Source organism: Alosa pseudoharengus, unplaced genomic scaffold, assembly GCF_046254945.1.
Source record: "Alosa pseudoharengus isolate Yale_2024_CS ecotype anadromous, Long Island Sound unplaced genomic scaffold, YU_APseudo_1.1 YU_APseudo_1.1_scf_6, whole genome shotgun sequence".
Lineage (NCBI taxonomy): Eukaryota > Metazoa > Chordata > Actinopteri > Clupeiformes > Clupeidae > Alosa > Alosa pseudoharengus.
Genome location: NW_027468848.1, coordinates 25,841,582 through 25,862,639, shown reverse-complemented (window position 1 = coordinate 25,862,639; position 21,058 = coordinate 25,841,582). Strand labels below are relative to the sequence as shown.

The window sequence follows — 21,058 nt, the reverse complement described above, 5'->3', positions numbered from 1 at the left end:
ACTCATTTTGTATACTGATGGATTGCTTTACATTCATGACTTATTCAGTCATCCAGAATAACTGTTCCTGCTGCACACACATGGAGGAGTGGAATAATTCTGCAGGTGCTGAATGCAATTACACTTCCTCTGAAACGTATCCTAGTCTACAAGACATACATTTTATCCGATAAATGTCAGTGACATTTACACAAGCCATAACCAACACCACTTCTACATCTCTGAGATCTTTCCACATCTTTAAATGGTGAGTTTCTGCATCCGTTCTCAGGATGGGCCAGAGGAGACTAATGTAAGAGGATGAGTATAGACTAGACCTCTAAACAGAACATAATCAGGGGAGGGTTAGGGCTGTGGACAACAAACAAACAAAAACAGAGGATAGCCATTGGCCAATGACCACTCTCTATTCTCTCTCTCTCTCTCTCTCTCTCTGTCCTTCCCCTTCCCTCCCTCACCAGCCTCCTCTCACATCCTTTTCACTCCCTTTCTCTCTCTCTCTCTTCTCCTCCTCCTCTCCACACATCTCTGACGCTGGCTGTGGTTGTGGCGTGGACGTGCTGATGCTGTTATTTCCTGTTGGTGCGATTGGATTCTGGGTCAGGGATTCCCTGGGGAAGGAGCGGAGCGAGCGAGGGAGGGAGGGGATCTCAGCGAGGCAGGACAGGAGGGGAGGGGAGCGTAGAGAGCCACACGGTCGGCACTCACGAGGGGGGCGAGAGAAGCCAGGGAACAGGGAGACGCTCCACCACAGCTGGGAGCCAGAGGGACTGCCCACACCCTCTAAAGCTGTATATGAGGTCTGGTGTTGAGGAGAAACATGTGTGTTTGTGTGTGTGTGTGGGTGTGGGTGGGTGGGGGTATCTTCCAAGTGTTTGTGTATGCCATCTGATTTGATTTCGTAACAGGGAAAAGATCACAAATATAAAGTAGTTCTTTGAAAAATCTTGATTTGTTTTGAAACCTTCTGATTACGTAGTTGAAAATAGGCTTCCAGAAGTTCCAGTGGCATAGTGTAATGCTGCTATTGTTCCACAATTATCATGGCGAATGCTAACCAAATGTGCTCTTTCACACAACTGTTGACTGTGTAAAAGCAACAGCATGATAATACAAATGTATGCGGACATAAAGCTCTGGGCTAAACAGTAAGACTATCTAAGCGAGTTAGTGAGTGAATACCTTGAGCAAATGAACAACACATATGAGTTTATGACAAGCAGGTTTGTAAATATGTATTTACTCGATTGGCATTTCCACTAAATCAAAAGTCTGGGACCCTCACCTGGCCTCCATAAGGTCTCTGATCGAGGCCACGGTGGGTCCAGCCCCCAGGTGGTTGTAGTACGGCCCCTCGTCCTTCTCCAGGATGTGCTCTGTGGGAAAAGTGTAGGGAAAAGGGCAGGAGAAGGTAAAAAAGAGTTGCAGAATTTTGAGTGGGAATGTGATCTGGTATCAGACTGTGTTTCCCCACCCAAAAAGTCTTTCCCAATGCAGACCACATGCGTCCTGTGCAGTTGTCAACATCTGAGAATGAAAATAAACCGGGCACACCCTGAAGCATTTGGCTACGACATTTTCATAAGGTCTCCAGACAGCGAGTATTCGAGAGGAGTAAAAAAAACATTTCAAAGGGATTTAAGTGTGTGTGTATGTGTGTGTTGTAAGAATACCAGCGTCTTTGTTGTGTGTATGTGTGTGTGTGTGTGTGCGCGTGTGAGAGTGAGTGAGTGAGTGAGTCAAGAAGAATGAGAGCAGTGGGAGAAAGCAAGGGATGGAGAGAGAGAGGGAGGGAGAGATAGAAGGCTTGTCGAGGCAATCTAAGGTCACATTCTACAAGGAGAGCTGAGGGTGGGGCCAAAGCAGGAAATGACTCGTGGGAGTGCCCTCCACAAATTCCTGTGTGAAAAATGAAGGAAAGACTTGTAGTGGCTGCCTCTCTGCTGCCTCAGCACAACAGCGCACTGAGTGAGAAAGCTGGTGACATTAGGGAGAGATAGAGAGAGAGAGAGAGAGAGAGGGAGAGAGGGAGGGACAGAGTGCGAAAGAAACTGAGTGACAAGAAGGGAAGGAAGGAGAGAGGGTGAGAAATAGCATGTGTGTGTGTATGGAGTCGGGTTACACACGCCGTTTTTTTTCGTGCTCTGTTGACAGTGGGGCGTGTAACTAGGGCTTCGCTATGGAGACCTCTTGTCTGGTGGCCTTTGCTCTTGACAACAGGAGAGAGCGAACAAGTGCCCTCGGCAGCTGGCCGACGGTAGATGAGCACACACACCACAACGTGTGGAAATAATATAATCTAGAATACTCTAGAAAAGTAATTTGAGTTGGGTTTTCTTTCTTGCAAGTCTGTTTCGTTTTGTTGTTTTGTGTGCTAAACTGTATGTAATGCATATGCAAAAAGGACAAACTAAAAGTAAAGCATCTGTACAAAACCCCTCTAGTTGTTGCTTTGTGGTCCAGCTGACAACTGTATGAGCACTCTAGTGTTCAGGCCATTTACAGACAATTGCCAGCGCTCTTTGTAGTATGAGAGCGAGGAACACCTCTTCCATGTGTTTGTGTGTGTGTGTGTCTGTGTCTGTGTGTGTGTGTTGTGCATGTGTTTGTGTGTGTATGTGTGTGTGTGCGTGTGTGTGTAGCGCATGTGTCTGTGTGTGTGTGTGTGTGTGTGTACGTGTGTGTGTGTTGTGCATGTGTTTGTGTGTCTATGTGTGTGTGTGTGCTGTGCATGTGTTTGTGTACATGTGTGTGTACATGTGTGGGTATGTGTGTGTGTGTGTGACTGTGTGATTGTGTGTGACTGTGTGTGTGAGTGTGTGTGTATGTGGCACATGTGTCTGTGTGTGTGTGTACATGTGTGTGTGTTGTGCATGTGTTTGTGTGTGTATGTGTGTGTGCGTGCATGTGTGTGTTGTGCATATGTTTGTGTACATGTTTGTGTACATGTGTGGGTATGTGGGTGTGTGTGTGTGTGTGTGTGTGAGTGTGTGTGTGTGTCTGTGTCTGCGTGAGGCTGTTCTCCCAGAGGAGCCTCCTGTCAGCCTTGGAGATCGGCCGACTGTAATATAAAGACAGAGTGCTCCATTCTGCGCCTCCCCCTGTCTGACTGCCGGGCCCACTGGACACAATGGAGTCCTTCTGCTGGGCCCATTGTCCCCACAGGCCTCCCCTCAGAGCCTTGCACTGTGAGCTGACTGCAGACCAGGCGGTGGGCCCCGGCAGTGGTGCACATATACATTCTCAGACACACACGCCCCACTGCCCGGACAAATGTGCTGGAGCAGAAGTGATCCACCGTGGCAAACGTGAAACACTTGTGGCTGGCTAGCAAAGCTAACCAGACCATGGGGTCTATCCAGCGAAGTGGGATATCAATAGGTAGTGTGATAATGGTTGGGCATATAGGGCGTTGTGAAGTGACTTTCAGATTAAAAACTAGATAGGTTGCGTGTATGGGTGCATGCTTTATCTCAATTTGGGTGTTAACGACAAACAAAGAATGCAACAGGTATGGGCTGCTGATATCTGGCTCGGAATGATGTTGGCAGGAAGGCTGCTGGACTATAAAGCACCTACAGTACATACATAATAATCAGCCTTGGCCAAAGGACAACAATTTCTAAGCTGCACTGCAACAATCTGTTTTCACTAGGGGTGTAACGGTTCATGTATTCGTATTGAACCGAAACGGTACGGGCGTCACGGTTCGGTACATGAATTTACACGGAGAATACACGGTATAAAAATACATAAAACTCGTGTGCGGATTAATTAATGTCATGCGCAATTACTGTTAAGTAGCGAGAGTTACAGGAGTTCTTTAGCGACACCTAACGCTAATCTGTAGCCTCGCCTTAGCTCTGAAGCTCTGATTGGCGCCTATGTTCTTTTTTTGTCAGGTCGTCGGTCAAATCAGTCAGTCAGATATAGCAGCACTAAGCGAGTGGTGGCGACCCACAAGAGTTAAAGGATCTGTTGGTCTCTTTAAGATCGCAAGTTTGAGAACTTCAGTTACAGTAACGTTAGTACAGGCGAAAGAGTGGTGGATAAGATGAAACTGTGTCGGCGTTGTTCAGCAGTTGTTGGGTATGTGAGTGGAAAAAATGCTACACATATTTGAAGCCATCACCCAGATGATGTAAGCTACCAATTACTGAAACGAGGGGTAAAAAACTTCCCCTGCGCTTCAGCAGCCTTTGGATACATATACAAATAGGGCCAAAACCTATGGCTTAAATTAAACGATTTCGAAATGACAGAAAGCTATGTAAATCGCGTGGTAATTACCTGTTGGGGTAGTAACTTCTCACATGAGGAGCTGGTAGTGTTAAGTGCATAGACAGTAAAGTGACAACGCTAACCAGGCTAATAAACAAACCTTGCTACGGTGAGTTAACGTCAAAGGGCAAAGTCACGTGACTTTTAGTTGTAGTCTGTTTATGAAATGAAAGGAGCAATTTCGTTTTTTAAAAAAAGGCAAAATAGTGTGATATTTTTACAGTTAGTAGGCTAGATTATTACTTTACACACAATGAAAAATATTGAGGCAAATTGTAGACCCTTCCATATACAACTAAACACAGATGTTGAAGGTCTTGCTTAAGTGGATTTTTAAAAATAATTTTTCTATGTAATTTGCACTTTCAGAAATAAGAGATGCTGTAGGCCTATTTTCAGTTTTATAGCTGATTGTTTTATTTTGTTTACAAGTTACAGATGGAGTCTGGGTACTTATTGTACTGTTTAGCCTACATCTTACACACTTCAGGCTGTTGTAGATAGCTCAGGGAAGAGACTGTATGACACTAGGTGGTACAGCCTGAGAAATGTACAAAAAAATGCTTTCTGCATTTTTGTTTTGCTTTTCCCTCCATTGTACCGAACTCGTACCGAACCGTGATGTCCGAACCGAGGTATGAACCGAACCGTGACTTCTGTGTACCGTTACACCCCTAGTTTTCACTACTCTGCCCAGGAAGACAAATTGAGTAGAGTGACATATATGCCTAATGCAAACTGTGGACTTATAAAAATACTGCAAATTTAGTTCTGATTGAAGCTGAGTGTGCAGTGTGCTGGGGGCTTTCAATGGAAGAGCCATCACTTACCCACACAGTCACAGAGGGGAAACTCGGCCTGGTTATCCTTGGCAGGGGTGTCCAGCAGATTTTTTGTAGGGGTGTCAAGGTAGCGCAGCGGTGACTCCAAGAATCCTTTGAGGGAGGGCGTCATGGGGAGGCCGTCCTTTGTGGGGGTGTCGTCCTCCGTTCCGGGGGTTAAACAGCTGGTGGTGGAGATCACCGTCACACCTCCAGACGATTCGATCTTCATGCGTTTGGACGCCGGCGTGGCGAAGGTATCCTGGAGCATTTGGCACTGCTGCTGCGCCGGCCCCAGGAGGGCGTCAAGAGAGAGAGGACCAGCGGTGGACGAGGGGAGCTCGCCCTGCTGACCTGTCTGGCTCACAGCAAGGGACTGGGTGGAAACTGGATGTGCGCCTTCACTTGCAACGCCAGCTTCGGTCTGCTTTCCTCCGACCTCCATGGCCCGCTGGCCGTCCGACGGGGCGTTGGGCTGCTCTGCAGGCGGTGACGTGGGTTTGGCTTGCCCTGAGTTAGCATCTTGTTGGGGCTCCGTGGCCTCTGGCTGGGGAGGATTGGGGCCGGTGGTCAATGTGGATGCCTCTGAGGCGGGAGCGGTGGACGATGCGGGGGTCTCCCCGAACTCTTCCTCAAACTGGCGGATCAGGTCCTCGAACTTGGGGTCGAGCGAGCTGAGGCCCGTGAGGAGGGGTGCGGGCTGAGCTGCCGCTGCGGAGGTCTGAGGTGTGGAGGTTGTGGGGGCGAGCGCGGCAGACGCCGCTGGCCCACCGTGGGAGTCTGAGGTCGCCGAGTCGTCTCGTGGTGCGGCCAGGGCAACAGGGAGCGGGACGGACGCGGGCGGGGCGATTCCAGCAACGCTGGACGCCAAAGAGGGAGCTACACTACAACCGTTCAAAATGGATTCCTGAGATTGAGCTGGGGGCACGGGTGCCGCGACAGCTTGAGAGGAGTTCGGGAAGGGGAACGCCGGGACCGACCCTGCCCCCATGCCGGGCAGGAACTGAGCGGCGAGGGATTGGGCCTTCGCCGTGGCCTTCTGCACGACGATCTGATTATGTGGGAGGAAGGTGGGCTGTGAAGCCTTTTGCTTGACCTTCTTAATGACAATCTGTTTGGGTTTGGGCAAGGGGGGCCCCAGCTTGGTCAGCGGGGAGCTCTGGGGGGTCTTCTTCTTGGGCTCCTTGGGCTCCTGCTTGATGGGCATCATGGGCATGTCTGCCGGCATCTGGGGCCACCACTTGCGCAGGTTCTGGCAGGCCATGGGGGCCCGCTGGCCGGGGGACAGGGAGTTGGAGAAGAGGTTTCGCTTGTGGTGAAGGTGCTGTTGAAGTGCTGCCTGAGTTGAGTGCCTTATGGACAGGGTGGCGGGGGAGAGAGGGGACCCGGGGTACTGCTGCTGGAGCTGCTGCCCGTTCATCATGACGTAACGCGCCATGGCCGAGTTCAGGTACTCGCCACCATCCACTTCCTGCTTGATGTTGGGGGTGCGGGGGTGTGGGCCAGCCATGTCGTTGGGCAGGGGCTGAGGGGCGGGGAACCTGAACCCGGCGTTGACGTACTTCCCGCTGGCGTCTCCCAGCAGCTGCTTCAGCTCGGACATGGGGTCGTTGCTGCCCTGGGGCGGGGGAGCGAACTGGGGCTGGGACTCGGGGTTCATCACCCCCATCCACGTGGGCCTGGGGGAGCTCCCGCGAGGGCCTTGCTGCCACTGCTGGGGCAGGGGGCTCCGGGTGTCGTCCCGGGGGTGCGGCGGACCCAAAAAGGGCGAGACGGAGGGCGAGTACTGGGAGGGATGGTGAGGCATCATCGTGCGAGGTGCCTCCCCCTGAGACTGGGGCCTGTGCTGCTCCCAGGAGCGGGAGTCCTGCTGGGGGTCCACGACAGGACGGACGGTCTGCTGCTGCTGCTGCTGCTGGGGCATCTGGGAGGAAGAGGACAGCGGTGCGGGGGATGATGGCATCAGCCTGGTCCCGTGTTGGGGATGCATCGACTGATGGTGCGCCGCGTACTGCTGGGGGTGATTAATGGACGCTTCCGCCGGAGGGTCCACGGTTTGCGGGATGGTATCCGACAGCTGGGTGAGAGCCTCGAGAGCGATGGCCGTCTCCAGGCTGATGTTCTTCTCCTTTGCGATGGACAGCACGCTGGGGGAACATGGGATGGGCGCCGGGGAGCAGCGAATGAGTGCTGGAGGCTTTTCACCGAGGGCCTGCGCAGGAGCGCCCTGCCCACAGATGCTGCTCGCCCCATTGGGTTGGGGAGGAGGATGCTGGGAAGCCTGGTGGGGTTGGGGATGCGACTGGAGTGCTTCGGACATCTTGCAGTGTGTCTTCCCCTGTTGGCTGTCAGCCGCCAGCTTGATCTTCTTCTCCAGCCACTCCAGGTAGTCGGGGCAGTCGGGTCCGTCGCAGTCACAGTTGGGGGGCTTGTGGCCATGCCTGGCTTGGCTAAGGGCCGTCTGGAGAGTGTTGATGTCCTCGGGCGGGCAGCGCTCGCCCTTGTCTGCCCTGCCGGCCGCCATCTCCTGGTTGAACTTCTCGTACAGCTGCGCCGTGCAGGGCTGAGACTCGGGCCCGGTCGACGGCAGGAGGGACCCGGCGCTGGCCGAGAACGCCACCAGGTTCCTGGCGTCCTCCATGTCCACGGCGTTCAGTGTGCCCCCACTCCAGCAGTCCTGCTGTAGCTGCTGGGACTGCGGTGGAGCCTGGCCCTGGGGGTAGGAGGCCTTGTCATGGCTCCCGGTGCCCGCTCCCCAGACCTGAGGCCTCCCTCCTCTGCCGGCACCCTCGCCTCCACTCACGTCTCCCTCCTCGCAGGTGAGGTGCCTGCTCACGCCATTGGCCGGTTCCTGGCTCAGCACGCCGTCCACCAGGTGGTCATGGGACCCGATTTCCATCTGGCCACGTCCACTGGGGCCATGCACCAGAGCCACCCTCGAAACAGTCTGCAAATCCAGAAATAAGGAGACACATGTGGGTCAACAAAACAAGGCAGTAACTCATTGCTTTTCATTCCAATGTCTAAACCCATATGTGTCCTATTTGAAAGATAATCCACTAAATGAGCTGAACAGTCACTGACTCATCTCGACTCATACTGGTTTAGCTCACCACACCCACTCAACAAATGACTAATTTGTAAAACAGCAATTATTTGTTCTTCCTTGGCACTGTAAGCAAGCTACCGAGAACTGCAAGTAAAACAAAAATACAGGTAGGCTATGACTCCACATTGTACTGCATGCAGTGTCTTACAATAGCGCTCTGTTACAGTGGTCTACACTCCCAATGACCAACAGTCAAACATGCAAATCCTCTGTAAAGCTTTGACTAGGCCATATTTCCTGATTAACACACTAGCATCTGCACATTTAAACACAGAACAGGTTCTTCTGGTCACTAGTGCCAACTGCATACTGTACACAGAGTGTTTCCATCAATCAAGATTACCCTTTGGCTAAAGTACAACTGAAAGTAGGACATGAGTATATGAGGGTTGTTATGATATGATGATACAATACAACAGGTTTGTATATGTAGTGGCAAACTGAATCAGCGGCTACTTTGGATGCAGCATGTTTACACATCATAAATACATATGAAATGCGCAGGAGAAGGTCGATAGACAGACTTGTTTTGCTGCATCAGCTGCGCCATCAGTCTCAGCGCTGTCATCTGAAGTTCATCTACTTCAGCTTTGTCCCTGCCTCTAATCCAGGCAAAGGTACTACAATTTAAAAGTGTGTGGCCAAAGATGGTGGTTAGTCAGATGATCAGGAGGGTTACAGTTGACCTACTAAAAACAACCCTCCTTTACACCTTTACTACCAAGCAATTCTCCATTACTTTGTGCCTTGACACAACTGTCTCAATTGATGCAATGTGTAAGTCCTGGACTATCAGTGACAATGGTGTCACTTCTCCCTTTGCCCTTTTCTTCTGCTTCCTTATTTGAGTGGTAAACAGAGCTACTTCTGCATGTGGGTATCTGCGTGACAGCTCACTATGCAGCTATTTGCAAACTGAGCACTTCAAGCAGATATTCATGAAGGCATAATTTGTATGTGTGTATGTCTGACATTCACACAGGTAGCCTACACCAAATTTGTGTAGAGTCCACTGATATGTAGGAATATTTAGGCTATAATATATGTATGTGAATTGTTGTATGTGCATTAACATTAACATTAACATTAACATTAACATTAACATCAACATTTCAACATTAACAGGCATACATCGAGCTGTGTACAAATCACTATGGATGTAGAACAGGTTACTAAGGGTGCCAAGAGGGACCTCTTCCAGCTGGTAATGATTAAGCTGAAATAGTGGATGAACTGCCATAAACACAATGGTCCTCGCAACAAAACTAGTTTAGTCCCAACAAAAGGCTTTTTTCCCTTGTTTGCTTTGTCTTAGCACAGTTTTGGCACTCTTGAAAACTGCCCAGAACCTGCTAAACAGTTTCTCTATGTTTGTGGCCAAAGTCTTATTAGCCAACTGTAGAAGGAGAGTTCTGAGCAGGTGTCCTCTTCTCTCTTTTTTCTTTTGAAGTAACTTATTATTGGATGCGCTGGTGGTTCAGCCTCTCTGGGTTCACCCGTGTCTGAGAGGGGGCCAACAGGAAACCTCATAGGTTCGTGAGAAAGACTCTTTCTCTCTCTCTGTCTCTGATGTCCCCAGTGTGGGAGCGAGAGTTGCCGACTAGCAGTCACGGGGAAACAGTAATTTTGAAAGAGCTTGACCACAAACGTGTCATGCTTAGTCTCCTTTCCTCTTTTCTTGTCAAAAGATGACACCCATGGCTCAGTCAAAACTGAAAGTACATGCAGAACACGTACACAACGACAGCGCTCACGTACGCTCAAACACAACACACCAACACGCCGGCAAAAGGACTGGTATTCCCAAGACACTCGTGCAGGAAGTTAAACAATAGGAATCCTCCACAGCTAACTCCCGAGTCAAGCACAACATTTGGCAACACCTGTCTGGGGCAGCCAGTGGCCAGTGTCTGTCCCCCCCCCCCCCCCTCTCCCTCACTCTCTCTCTCCGTTCATTGTGCCTGGTCACACCTGCACGTACCTCAGCACGGCTGCTCTGACAGCGGGTAGAGCACGTGCTCCAGCAACTATTTACGGCGTGCCAGCGCGTGCCGGCATCTGCCAGCAGCGCATTCCCAACTCTCGTACGCCCCCCCCCCCCTCGCTACTACCAAAACATCAACACAACACGCCCAACCTGAACAGACTGCTCAACCTGTTAAGACACACACACACACACACACACACACACACACGCACACGCTCAATTACAAAAACACACCCGTGGGAGGGAGTCATACGGCCCTTTAAACAACACACACTGCATTTTAAATTAAAGCGAGCAATCCAATATTCTCCACCGCCCTATCACAGTTCTTTTCCCCCGTCCAGTTCAGGCGAGCCACTAGCGGCATTGTCAGTGCCGGTGGAGCACGGTAGATGCCCCCCCCCCGGGAGGCTGACAGTACAAAGCACAGTGGAAAGAAGGCAAGAAAGAAACGAGAGAAAAGAACAGGGGAGGAAGAGAAGAGGGTATAAAGCCTGAGAGTAGACAGCTGAAGACAAATCCACACTTAGGCACATAACCCCCCCCACCCCCCCCCCCAAACACACACACCCAGACACACACTAACACAAACACACGCACACACACACACACGCACGCACACGTACACACACACCACCCCTCCCCTTCCCCGTTCACTATGCTTCCCTAGAGCTCGCCGGCAAACACACGCACGTACACACACGCACACATACACACACAATACAAGAAAGAGTCACATGAAACAACAAAAAAAAAATGGCTTGAGCGGTGGAAATAAAAAAAAAGGCATAGCCACGGTTACTTACATTAGTGTCCTCCTGACACAGCTACTGGTGATTCCGTAATGCGAGAGACACAAAGAGAAGTGCATGGAACACAGATTCGGGTTAGCGGAGGAAAGAGAGCCACTGGCAATCTGGTGTGTGTGTTTTTTCCCCTCTCTCTCTCTCTCGTTCAGTGCGGCACACAAGCGTAAACACGCACGCACACACACACACACACACACGCACGCGCTCACACACACCTCCCCCCACGCACACTTTGCTCTCTGTCTCCTCTCTCGGCTGTCGGTCTTCTCTGCTCTCGCCTTGTTTCCTCCCTCATTATGTTGCTCCGCTCCTCCCTTCTCTCTTTTCTATATCCCCTTTTTTCTCTCCCCTCTGCTCGTATGCTCTTGGTCTAGCTCTCCTTTCAGCCCCCGTCGCTCCCTCCCTCTCTCTCTCTCTCTCTCTCTCTCACACTCGCTCGCTCTGCCTGGTTCATTCGAGCTCCCTCCCCCTCTCTCCCTCGCTCTCATTCTCCCTCCTCTCCTCTCCTCCCCCCCTCCCCCCCTCCTCTCTGTGTGCAGAGCGAGAGAGGCCATTATGTGAGGCACAGTGGGCACGTACAGCGGAATGGAGGAGTGTGCAGTGAGTCAACGAGAGAGAGAGAGAGAGAGAGAGAGAGAGAGAGAGGGCTGGGAGAGCTGGGGGGATGGACGCTAGCTGTAACCGCGGCGGCGCAGCCTTGCGCTGCAGCACGGGCTCCTGCTGTTTCTCTCTCTCTCTCTCTCTTTTCCTCTCTCCTTTTCCTGTCTCGCTCTTTCTCATAGAAATTACATCTTACATAAAGAGCGCCTTCATTTTCTTCTCTCTCTCTCTCTCTCTCTCTCTATCTCTCTCTTTCCAAAATGTGCTGTTTGTGTTATTCTCCTCTGTCCTCCATTTAAGATGGGATTGTGAGAGCTGCGCAGCCAGGCAGGAGCAGCTGCGGTTGACAGACAGACAGCTACATGCATCGAGAATCTCAACCCAGTGAAAATAGGAAAAAGACACAGATGAAAAAAAAAAGTCAAAGGAAAAAAGAAAGTGTCTAACAAAAAATACCCTCTACATTTGTGGCTCGAAAGCGCTCATTTTTGAAGAATGTTTGGTTTCGTTTTAGAACAGCTGTTAGGCGCAAGGCTGTGACCATGTCGATATTTAAAAATCTCCAGAATAATCGCTTTGCTCCTTTCATTAGCATATAAAAAACAGAATTCATATTTAGGATTTATGTAGCTCTCTTAGTTCCGTTCAGGGGACTCGGTCTGACTTAGGGGTTTTGAGACACCAAGGGTGACAGCGTAGCATCATCGCGCTACCGGTACACTTGTTATTTGTTTGCGCTGACAGACCAGCTCTTGGCAGTTAGACAAGGGTGAACTTAGATGACTAATCCAGAAAAACCTGAATCACACTTACTACTACTACTACTATGTGTCAGACAGGCTTGATGGGTTTCCTTTGGCAAACAGGGGTAGAGGGAACACGCACACCGTGATGGCGAAGACCGAGGACCGACATGATTACTTCGCGGAGAGAGACTGGCAAAGACGGGGGAGACATAATAAGGGATAGAGCGGTGATAATCACGGCCGTTTGGAGATGTAACAGACATCTTCTATTCTGATTCTCTTTCTCTATGCCGGCAGCCTGGGAGACAGGCAGAAGCTGGCGAGCCAGCCGGGGAGCGAGAGTGAGAGAGGCAAAGGGAGGGAAGCAGCTCGCTGCCCAACGGACTCTGGAGTTGAGAGCCGAAGAGCTGGGAGAGAGGGGGAATCAAGGGAAGGCAATGACCGGCGGGAGCGATTTTGGACTTGGGGGGCGACGGTTGTGGCGCCTCTTCGAGTTGAACCTCTTCCTAATGTTTCCATCGCTTGGCAGTTTTTTCATTCCCTTCGTAGTCTTGTTTCTCTCCGTTCTCTCCTTCTCCCACTCCTGGTCTCCATCCTTCCAGGTCCTGCTTATCTTCTGCCACGTTGTCCTCACAGCCACTGTGCCACTTCTTCCATTGGCTCACTTCTCGCAGCCCCTAAGTCAGTGGTCGAGAAGCGGCTCTCGCCTCCCTGACTGTCTGTTTCTCCAGCAGCAGCGTTGTTGTTTTTGGATCCGACCAGCTCGGCTCTGTGGCGGCCGAACGGGAGAAGCAGCCCAGCGCTGGCGACTCTGAGTCGGTCGCTCGCTTATTATGGCCGCTCGCTCAACAAGCTCTCCGCTGCCCGTTGCCTGGATTAACCTGAATAACCCCTCACATCTCCCTATTTCTCTCTCTGTCTATCATCCTCTCTCTCTCACACACACACACACACACACTCTGTTTTTGTCTTTCATTTTTTGTTGGCCACAGATTTCTCTCGGTTTCGCCGGCGTCTCTGGTCCCGTCAGACCGCAAGAGGCTGTGATGATGAGGCGGACGGCGCGTAGCATAGCCTAGCTTTAGCGCCAGCAGACAGCGCAGCGGCAGCCCCAAAGACAAAACAGTGCGACTCGGCAGCCGAGCTCGCGCGAGCAAGCCTCGCAACGACAGGCTGAGAGACGCTCCGTCACAGACCGAGGAGGTGCCAGCGAGTGAAAGAAAGGAAGGGGAGGAAGAGAAAAATACAGACAGAGAGAGAGAGAGAGAGAGAGAGAGAGGGAGAGAGACGGGGAGAAGGAGAGACAGTGATTATGACATCTCGGTTACATCATCAGCGTCCTACAGAAGCCGGAGTCGCTCGCCTTGCTTGTCTTTTAAAAAGGTGGGCAGATGTGCCGTACGGAAGTGTGTGAGCGTGTGGGTACTCCCACACTCGCGTACGCACATTTATGCTGTCCACGCACACACACATACACACACACAGCCACGCACACACATACACACACACCCATACACACAAACTCATTCATTCACCCTCTGAGCTCTCGCCCGCGCGCCCTCCCTCTCTAGTGACACAGCAATTCTAACACAGCGAGCTCACTTAACCCTTTCATAGGCTGGCGCTACCCAGTGCTAAGACTCTTGGAAAGATGAGCAGTGATTCGAGGAAAATGAATATGACTGGCAAAACTGACAATGCCTTACAAGAGCAAAAATTACCAGCATGTTTCCACTGTACACTAATGACATATCAACAATCAGTCTGACTATCTTTAACCAGGATGAACAATAAAGAAAATGACATCAGAAGCATAGTCCTCATGACACAAACACCAATTTCATTTTCTCCCATATCCCAATCAGGCCATGTAGACATATCAAAAGATATTACTGTGGTGTTGAGCTCAAGTGTCCAAATTCCTCATTTACTGGTGTTAAATTTGAATTGAAAAATAGTTTAACCATTTCTTGACCATCATTAGTAGTTAAGACAGTACAACAGTGGTAGGACACTAGAAGTTCTAAAAAGACAGCACAAGCTGTTTTACCTTCATATGGATCCCATCAGAAGAAGAAAATGTCACCAAACACAATTCATTGTCATGAGACACACTTACAAGACAGACGGAACAAGTGTTTGATCAGAAATCGAGCACTACCGTGAACTTAACCTGCATCAGAGCACTCATCGTCATCATTTCCGACATAATCTGACATCACAATATCAAAGAGCCTCCACCACGAACGGGACTCTTCGACGTGCGATCACAGTAATTGTGGTGGCGTGTGTTATGTAACCAAACCACAAAGTAAGCACTTTCAAACTCATTACTATGACTATGCTCATTCACTCCACAGCCTGGTCTGAATTCACAGAATTACACGTCCTTACACGTCCAGGATTCTCTGAGTCGTGTGAAAAGGGGCGATATTGTAAGAAACAGGCTAACTTATAACATCACTGAGTCATCTGGTCGCTGGGGAATTAGTCAGACCCTCTCCCACACTGACACAGCAAACGGCAAGTGTGGGTTTCAGAACTTTCGGCGCCCAGACGAGCATACACGCATGTCCCCCACACCTCCATGCACAACACAAACAAGACAGCATAGACATAAGAATGATACTGTGCAATTGCAGTGTAGTATGAACATTACGCTAACCTAGCTCAACACCTCAAACAGGTTAAGTGTGTATGCTCAACTGAAAGATCTTTATCAAAGGGTTCTGAGGATGAATTCAAGGATGATTGAGTTTGGAAAGATCCTTTTTTGCAGTGACAGCAATGAGCAGCGGAGTGGGGGAGGGGAGGTCTGCAGAATTTAAATGGCTACACATGCAATCCAATTTGATGGGTATTGGCCTGTAAATCCAGATCAGGGGAGACTGGACACACAGAAGCTAATCAGATAAGACCCCCCTGGAACCCTTCTGTTCCCCGATCCCCCATCTCTGCCCACCCCACTTCTTGTCTGACCCCTAACACACACACACACACACACACACACACACACACACACACACACACACACATACTTACACTGCCCTGACACTATGTTATGTCTGTCTTGAGCTCAGTCCCCTGTAGTCATAATGATCTGACCGGCTGCATTGTAGTAAGCCTGGCTAACACACACACACACACACACACACACACACACACACAAAACACAAACACACACAAACACAAAACACACACACACACACACACACACACAAAACACAAACACACACAAACACACACACACACAAAACAAACACACACAACCTACACAAACACTCATAACATGCCACGACTGTCTTAAGATAGGATCGCATCCAGGCTGCACAGATGGGCGGCCACTATGGGCGCGTGGCACGGAAGGCTGTTACGATTGGCCGGTAAGGCAGCCACAACCGTAGTCTCGCTCACAGATGCCGGCAGGATTAGGGTCAGCAGGTGCCTCTGTGAGTTTGCGGCAGATTATGAATGGCAGTGAGAGTGGCCCACACAAAAGGCATGCTATTTCACAGGCATTTATTTGGTTGCGATTACTGTTCTTATCGCTGAAGTGCTTTTTGATCTTCCCTTAACCCCGTCTTCATAGCCAAATTCTTTCCTTGCCATTTCCTGTTTAATGATGTGATTCCTAGCCTGATCGGGATATGCTGAACTCATAAAGGCCAATACATCTACAGTACTTAATTTACATCCAATTTTCCCATCACTATTAGCTATAAAACCATAACTTGGTAGTGGTAACGGTAACGGTGGTAGTGTAGTGGTTAAGGAGCTGGGCTAGCGTGCAGAAGCCTGAAAGTTGTCGGTTCAATTCCCGGCTTCCACCGTTGTGCCCTTGAGCAAGGCACTTAACCCCAAGTTGCTCCGGGGACAATGTGATCCCTTGTAATATAGCTGACATGTAAGTCACTTTGGTCAAGAAGTGTCTGCTAAATGTAATGTAATGTAACTTTGCGTCTGCTTTCCTCTTCTCTTCCCTTGCCCCACTTTCTTTTCCTTCTCTTTCCTTGTCATCCCTGTCCCCTCTGACCCCTCCGGGCTTCTCCTTTATCAGGATGTGGGTGTTGGGTATCGGGCTGTGTCTCCAACTCCTAGGCCTCGTCTTTTTTTCTGACACATGGCACGTGCAAGTCAGCACGCATGGCCCCCCCTCCTCAGAGAAGCCCTCACAAAAGAGGCAGGGAGAGGGGGCAGGGAGGGATAGATGCAGCAAGATGGAGAGCTAGACAGAGAGAGAGAGAGAGAGAGAGAGAGAGATGGGGGAGAGAAAGAGAGGAAAAAAAGGAGTGGGGGTGGGGTGGACCAGGGTGGAGCCATCCTCATCATTCAATAAGGAGGCACGTGAAAGCAAGGCAAAGGGGGAGGGAAAAAAAACATTCAACTCCTATCCACCCACCCCCACCCAAAAAGGAGTGCTTGGTCTTTGTGAGATAAGTCGAGAAAAGGAGAGCGAAAAGAAGAAATAAGAGTAGAGGGGAACGAGTTCAGAGAAGAGGGAGGGGGGCACGAGAGACCGTGCGGAGGAAAAGGGAAAAGAGAGGAAAAGGAGAGGGGGGGGGGGAGAGAGAGGGAGAGAGAGAGAAAGCTCCCAAGAACAATGGACTGACGTGACGTCTAAAAGCAGAGGCAAGATTTAGGATGACTGTGCACGAGCCAAGGGCTGATGTCACTCTCGCTCGTGCGGCACTCGCATCAAAGCGGCGCCCGCTCTCGGTCTGCTTCAGGGGCGGACATTTTGAAATAGCACTCTGCTCCACTGGCACCTCGGCGGCACTAAAAAAAAAACGGACAGTGGCTGTCAACTCTCGGTGTATCCTAGCTGTGGGCTTATTCCATGACAGATAGCGAGAGATGGAAAGAGAGAAAGGAGAAAGCGAGGGAGAAAGAAAGAGCGAAAGAAACGACTGAGTGTCGGAGAGTGGGAGAGAGGCTCTGCTCTGCACAGTGGCTCGTTGCCAGCGTTGTCTCTCCCAGGAGCCAGGCTAAGATTAGCTCCCCATATGTTCAGCCGCGGCGCAGCCACTCTTAAAGGGCCAGCGCACATCTATGGAGACCGCAACAGGCAACTTGCACTGCAATGGCACAACACTCCTGTGTCTTTAGTTGAGGGGGTCCGCTGGGGTCCACACACACCTCTCGTAATATCAATTAATGCTCCTGGCCTATGTAATGACTCAGGGAAAGAGAGAGCGGCATGATGGATGACGCCACGCGAGCCGGCTCCATCTGGCTGCGTTCTCCAGGGCCGTGTCTGTGGACGGTGCCTCTCGCTCGCAGTCCACGGCCAGGTTTTCGGTGCAGTTGCGCACCAGATGTGACAGGAGAGGGGCTCTGCTCAGAGTCAGAGAGAGGGAGAGAGCGCAGAGACCCGGCGGGGCAGTGGGGAGGTGGTGGTGGAGGTGGTGGTGGTGGTGGTGGTGATGGTGGTGGTGATGGTGGAGCCGGTGCAGAGCTGAGGAGTTCTGAGTTGTGGTGTGGTGTGGTGTGGTTGACCACGGCCGTGGAGGTGCTGTGCGCTGCAAGCTTGGACGTTGCAAGTGCAAGCTAGGCTAGGCTCAGCTCAGCAGCGCTCATTTGGGGGCCGGTGTTGGACGCTGCCATAGCTCAGCGGGTGGGGGCTTCCTTCATTCATTTTTCATTAACTGCGGCAGCACCGCCGCCACCTACAGTATAAGGCTCATGGTATAGGACTATGTGGCCGTGCACTGGGAGCCACCATGGCACTAGTCAACATGGAACTGGGACAGAAATAGTAGGCTACAGGTAGGATGAGACAGGACAGTTCGATGTGCGATGTTCATTAAAAGGCAGACATGACAACCCTACTGGAGTTGTCAGGCACAGAAAAAGTCAAAAACAAACAAACAAACAAACCAACACAAACACAGACTATGACATTCATTTCAAAAGTTTCTGAAAAGATTTAAGGAAACTTTAAGGGACGATCAAAGACAACAGAAATTAATACCCGGTCTTCAATGGACACCAGTGAAAAATAGCCTTACTAATAACAGCTAATATCTTTTGGAAAATGTCACATTCCTCTCATATAATTTCAATGAACAGATTCACTTGCACTTTTGAGTCATCATGAATTGCAGTGCAGTACGTGCATCGCTACGGACAGCATATTTAAATGTCCACTCTCAGTGCGCTCTATCTCCACACAATCAGAACTTATTTTATGTAAGCTTAAGCATTTATCTATGTAGGTCAGGTGACTTGAGGCAAAGGTAGAAAATGTCTACCTTTCCCTTTGATAACACAACATAAGTGTTATTTAACGTTTAAATGAAACCAACATAAGCCAGTGCACATAATGTTTGCATCTGCTTGAACGTAAGAGCATGGGGTTGTGGGGTTGCAGGGCAGTGGTAGCGGGGCTTGAAACTGAAACCTTGACATGGTTACTCTTTCACATGCAGAGACGATGTGCATACCTTCGTAACACTCAGAAAAACAGGATGCAACTTTAACTTACAGGTTACCCCCTTCATTCCTGCTAAACATCCTGTTTCGAAATAGCATTAGCCTATGTGTGCACAGTGGTCAAAAGGGTTGAGTCACTATTTTGCTCGACCAAAAGAGAACACTATTGGGACATGTTTCTTCATGTACGTGTTTTCTGGTTGTATCTCACACGCATGTCTTTGACATCTTTTACAGCATTGTAACAGCGCAGGCCATAGGCCTACTTCTTTGTTTCGAGAAGTTAAGAAAGTGAAAGGATCCAGAATCCGGTTCTGTGTGTCGCTACGGAGACTGATGAAAAACCCAGGCTCGCTTATATTATACACACCCCATACCTAAATCCATCCACCCCCTGCTCACACATGCACGCGACTGGCACATCACATGACCAACCTTGAGCGTGGACCGCAGCTATAATTACAGTGATGATGTCATCTGCCATTCAGTGTTACTACAGAAACTAGGTCACGGTTAACCCCTTCTCTTCCATTTTTAAGAATCAGAAGGTCAAAAATATTATTTTAGGGAGTTTACTATTTTTTCTGCCATTATGTGTGTTTATTTACAAAGGAGACAGACATTCTTCAAAGGCAGAATGTTAAAGACAATGCTTGTCTGGTGTTCCTTTTCAAGTACAACTGATCTTACTTCAACAACTTTAACAGCTATAACTGATCTTAATCTGTTATTAATGCGTAATAAATGTGACATAGTCTAGTGCTGAAATTAGCCATGACATGTTGTAACTGTAAAAACAAATACACGTTAACGAACAAGGCCAGAAACTGACCTGACACCATAATACCACCATAGGAACAGAGACTGACAAGAGATACAATTACACGTCTTATCAAAAGCATACAGTGTTGCATTGCGGTAAGACTCTGGGGTGAATGTAGCTCAGACAATAACAGGCCCTCTCAACAGACCTCTAGTAAGAACTCCAACCAAATGTTTAGTTTGTCCTGAAGATAAACGTTGGCTAGAAGCTACACTCAAGTCAAGTTCCAAACCATATAGGCCTGGCATTGGCAGCAGACTGAGAAGAGAAAAAGTACTGCACTGCATAAACAGAAGATGATGTAGGCTTCCTGGATGACCACAAACACCACCACCATCTCGCAGCTACCTCTTTAGCAGAGCCGCGGCAAAAACAACAGAGAGACGTGCACAGAGTTGTAGCATGCTTGCTAATCTCTCTTGGGTAGTTGTGTGGCTTTTGCTATAGTGTATTGAATTTCCATGACAACAAATGACTGACAGGGACATGACGATGGCAATGGAAAACAGTGTGTGTCTGTGTGTGGGGGTCTTTAGGCTAAGGTTTGACAGCAGCTTGAGAAACCAAGTTTGAAATGGAAAAACGAACACAAAAACCACGACCCAATTAGAACTGTACGAAAACACGCTCTGGTGAGGGCTTGAGATATGCTTGGCTGATTCACTGTATTGCCACAGAGCAATTTTTCTGTAAACGGTAAAACAAGATAAGGCTAATGTTACCATGTAAAAAATGCACTTACAACACAAAACACAAAATTCTTCAGCAGAGAGTGCTGCTGTCTCCAATGAAAACAGAAAAAAACTAAGGAAGCTGTCGCGCCAACACCATCTGCCTGCCCAGCACGCAACATATCATCAAGGATAATTTCCACCTCCGCTCACATCTGACAGTACGTAGCCCATGTAAGTGCTTTGGTGGCCCTGTGATCCTGTGACGAGTTAAGAACTCGTGCTGCAGACGGCGTCAAAGTCGCGACTTAAGCCGCCTTGCAAGCGGGTCAAGAGCGGAGCAGAGGAACAACAAATGGCCAGCCGAGGCTGCGAGAGCCAAGCGCAGGGTTCCGACAACCGACGTCCATCGGACTAGACGCGGAGCCTGCCGAAGGGGGAGACGATTAGCGCTGGTCTCCGGCAGTATTTATTCCGGCACTGAGTCCGGCCTGTGTAATGTGCCGCATTGTTAGCGAGCGAGCACCGAGAGTGAATGCCGCCGCACCGCTGTTACGCACACAAGAGGAGGGAAGTGAGAAACAGCTCTTCTGCTACGCCAGTCGAGCGCTACAGGTTACTTCAGTCCATACGCCCGCCACCACGTGCTTTCACACACACACACACACATAGACACAGACACACACACAGAGGCACGTGCTCGCTTTCACAGACACAAACATCGCCGTCTGCGCATGCGTCCGTGACCCACTAACTTTTACTCCCTTTACCTTGCCTGA

At 49.9% G+C, this 21,058-nt stretch overlaps 1 protein-coding gene across 6 annotated transcripts in view; it reads right to left on the bottom strand.

The window, feature by feature from the left end:
* Window positions 1-21,058, bottom strand: part of tet3 (tet methylcytosine dioxygenase 3) — a 45,984-nt gene that overhangs the window by 13,526 nt on the left and 11,400 nt on the right. For 3 of the 6 annotated variants that reach the window (XM_076270620.1, XM_076270626.1, XM_076270624.1), the window contains exons 3-4: window positions 5,112-8,049; window positions 1,286-1,376 (exon numbers count right to left, since the gene is read on the bottom strand). In XM_076270620.1, coding sequence (XP_076126735.1) covers window positions 1,286-1,376; window positions 5,112-8,049 — 3,029 coding nt within the window. Of the gene's footprint in view, window positions 1-1,285; window positions 1,377-5,111; window positions 10,102-11,004; window positions 11,397-21,058 lie in introns of those variants that run through there. The other 3 variants (XM_076270622.1, XM_076270621.1, XM_076270625.1) reach the window with 3 other exon arrangements.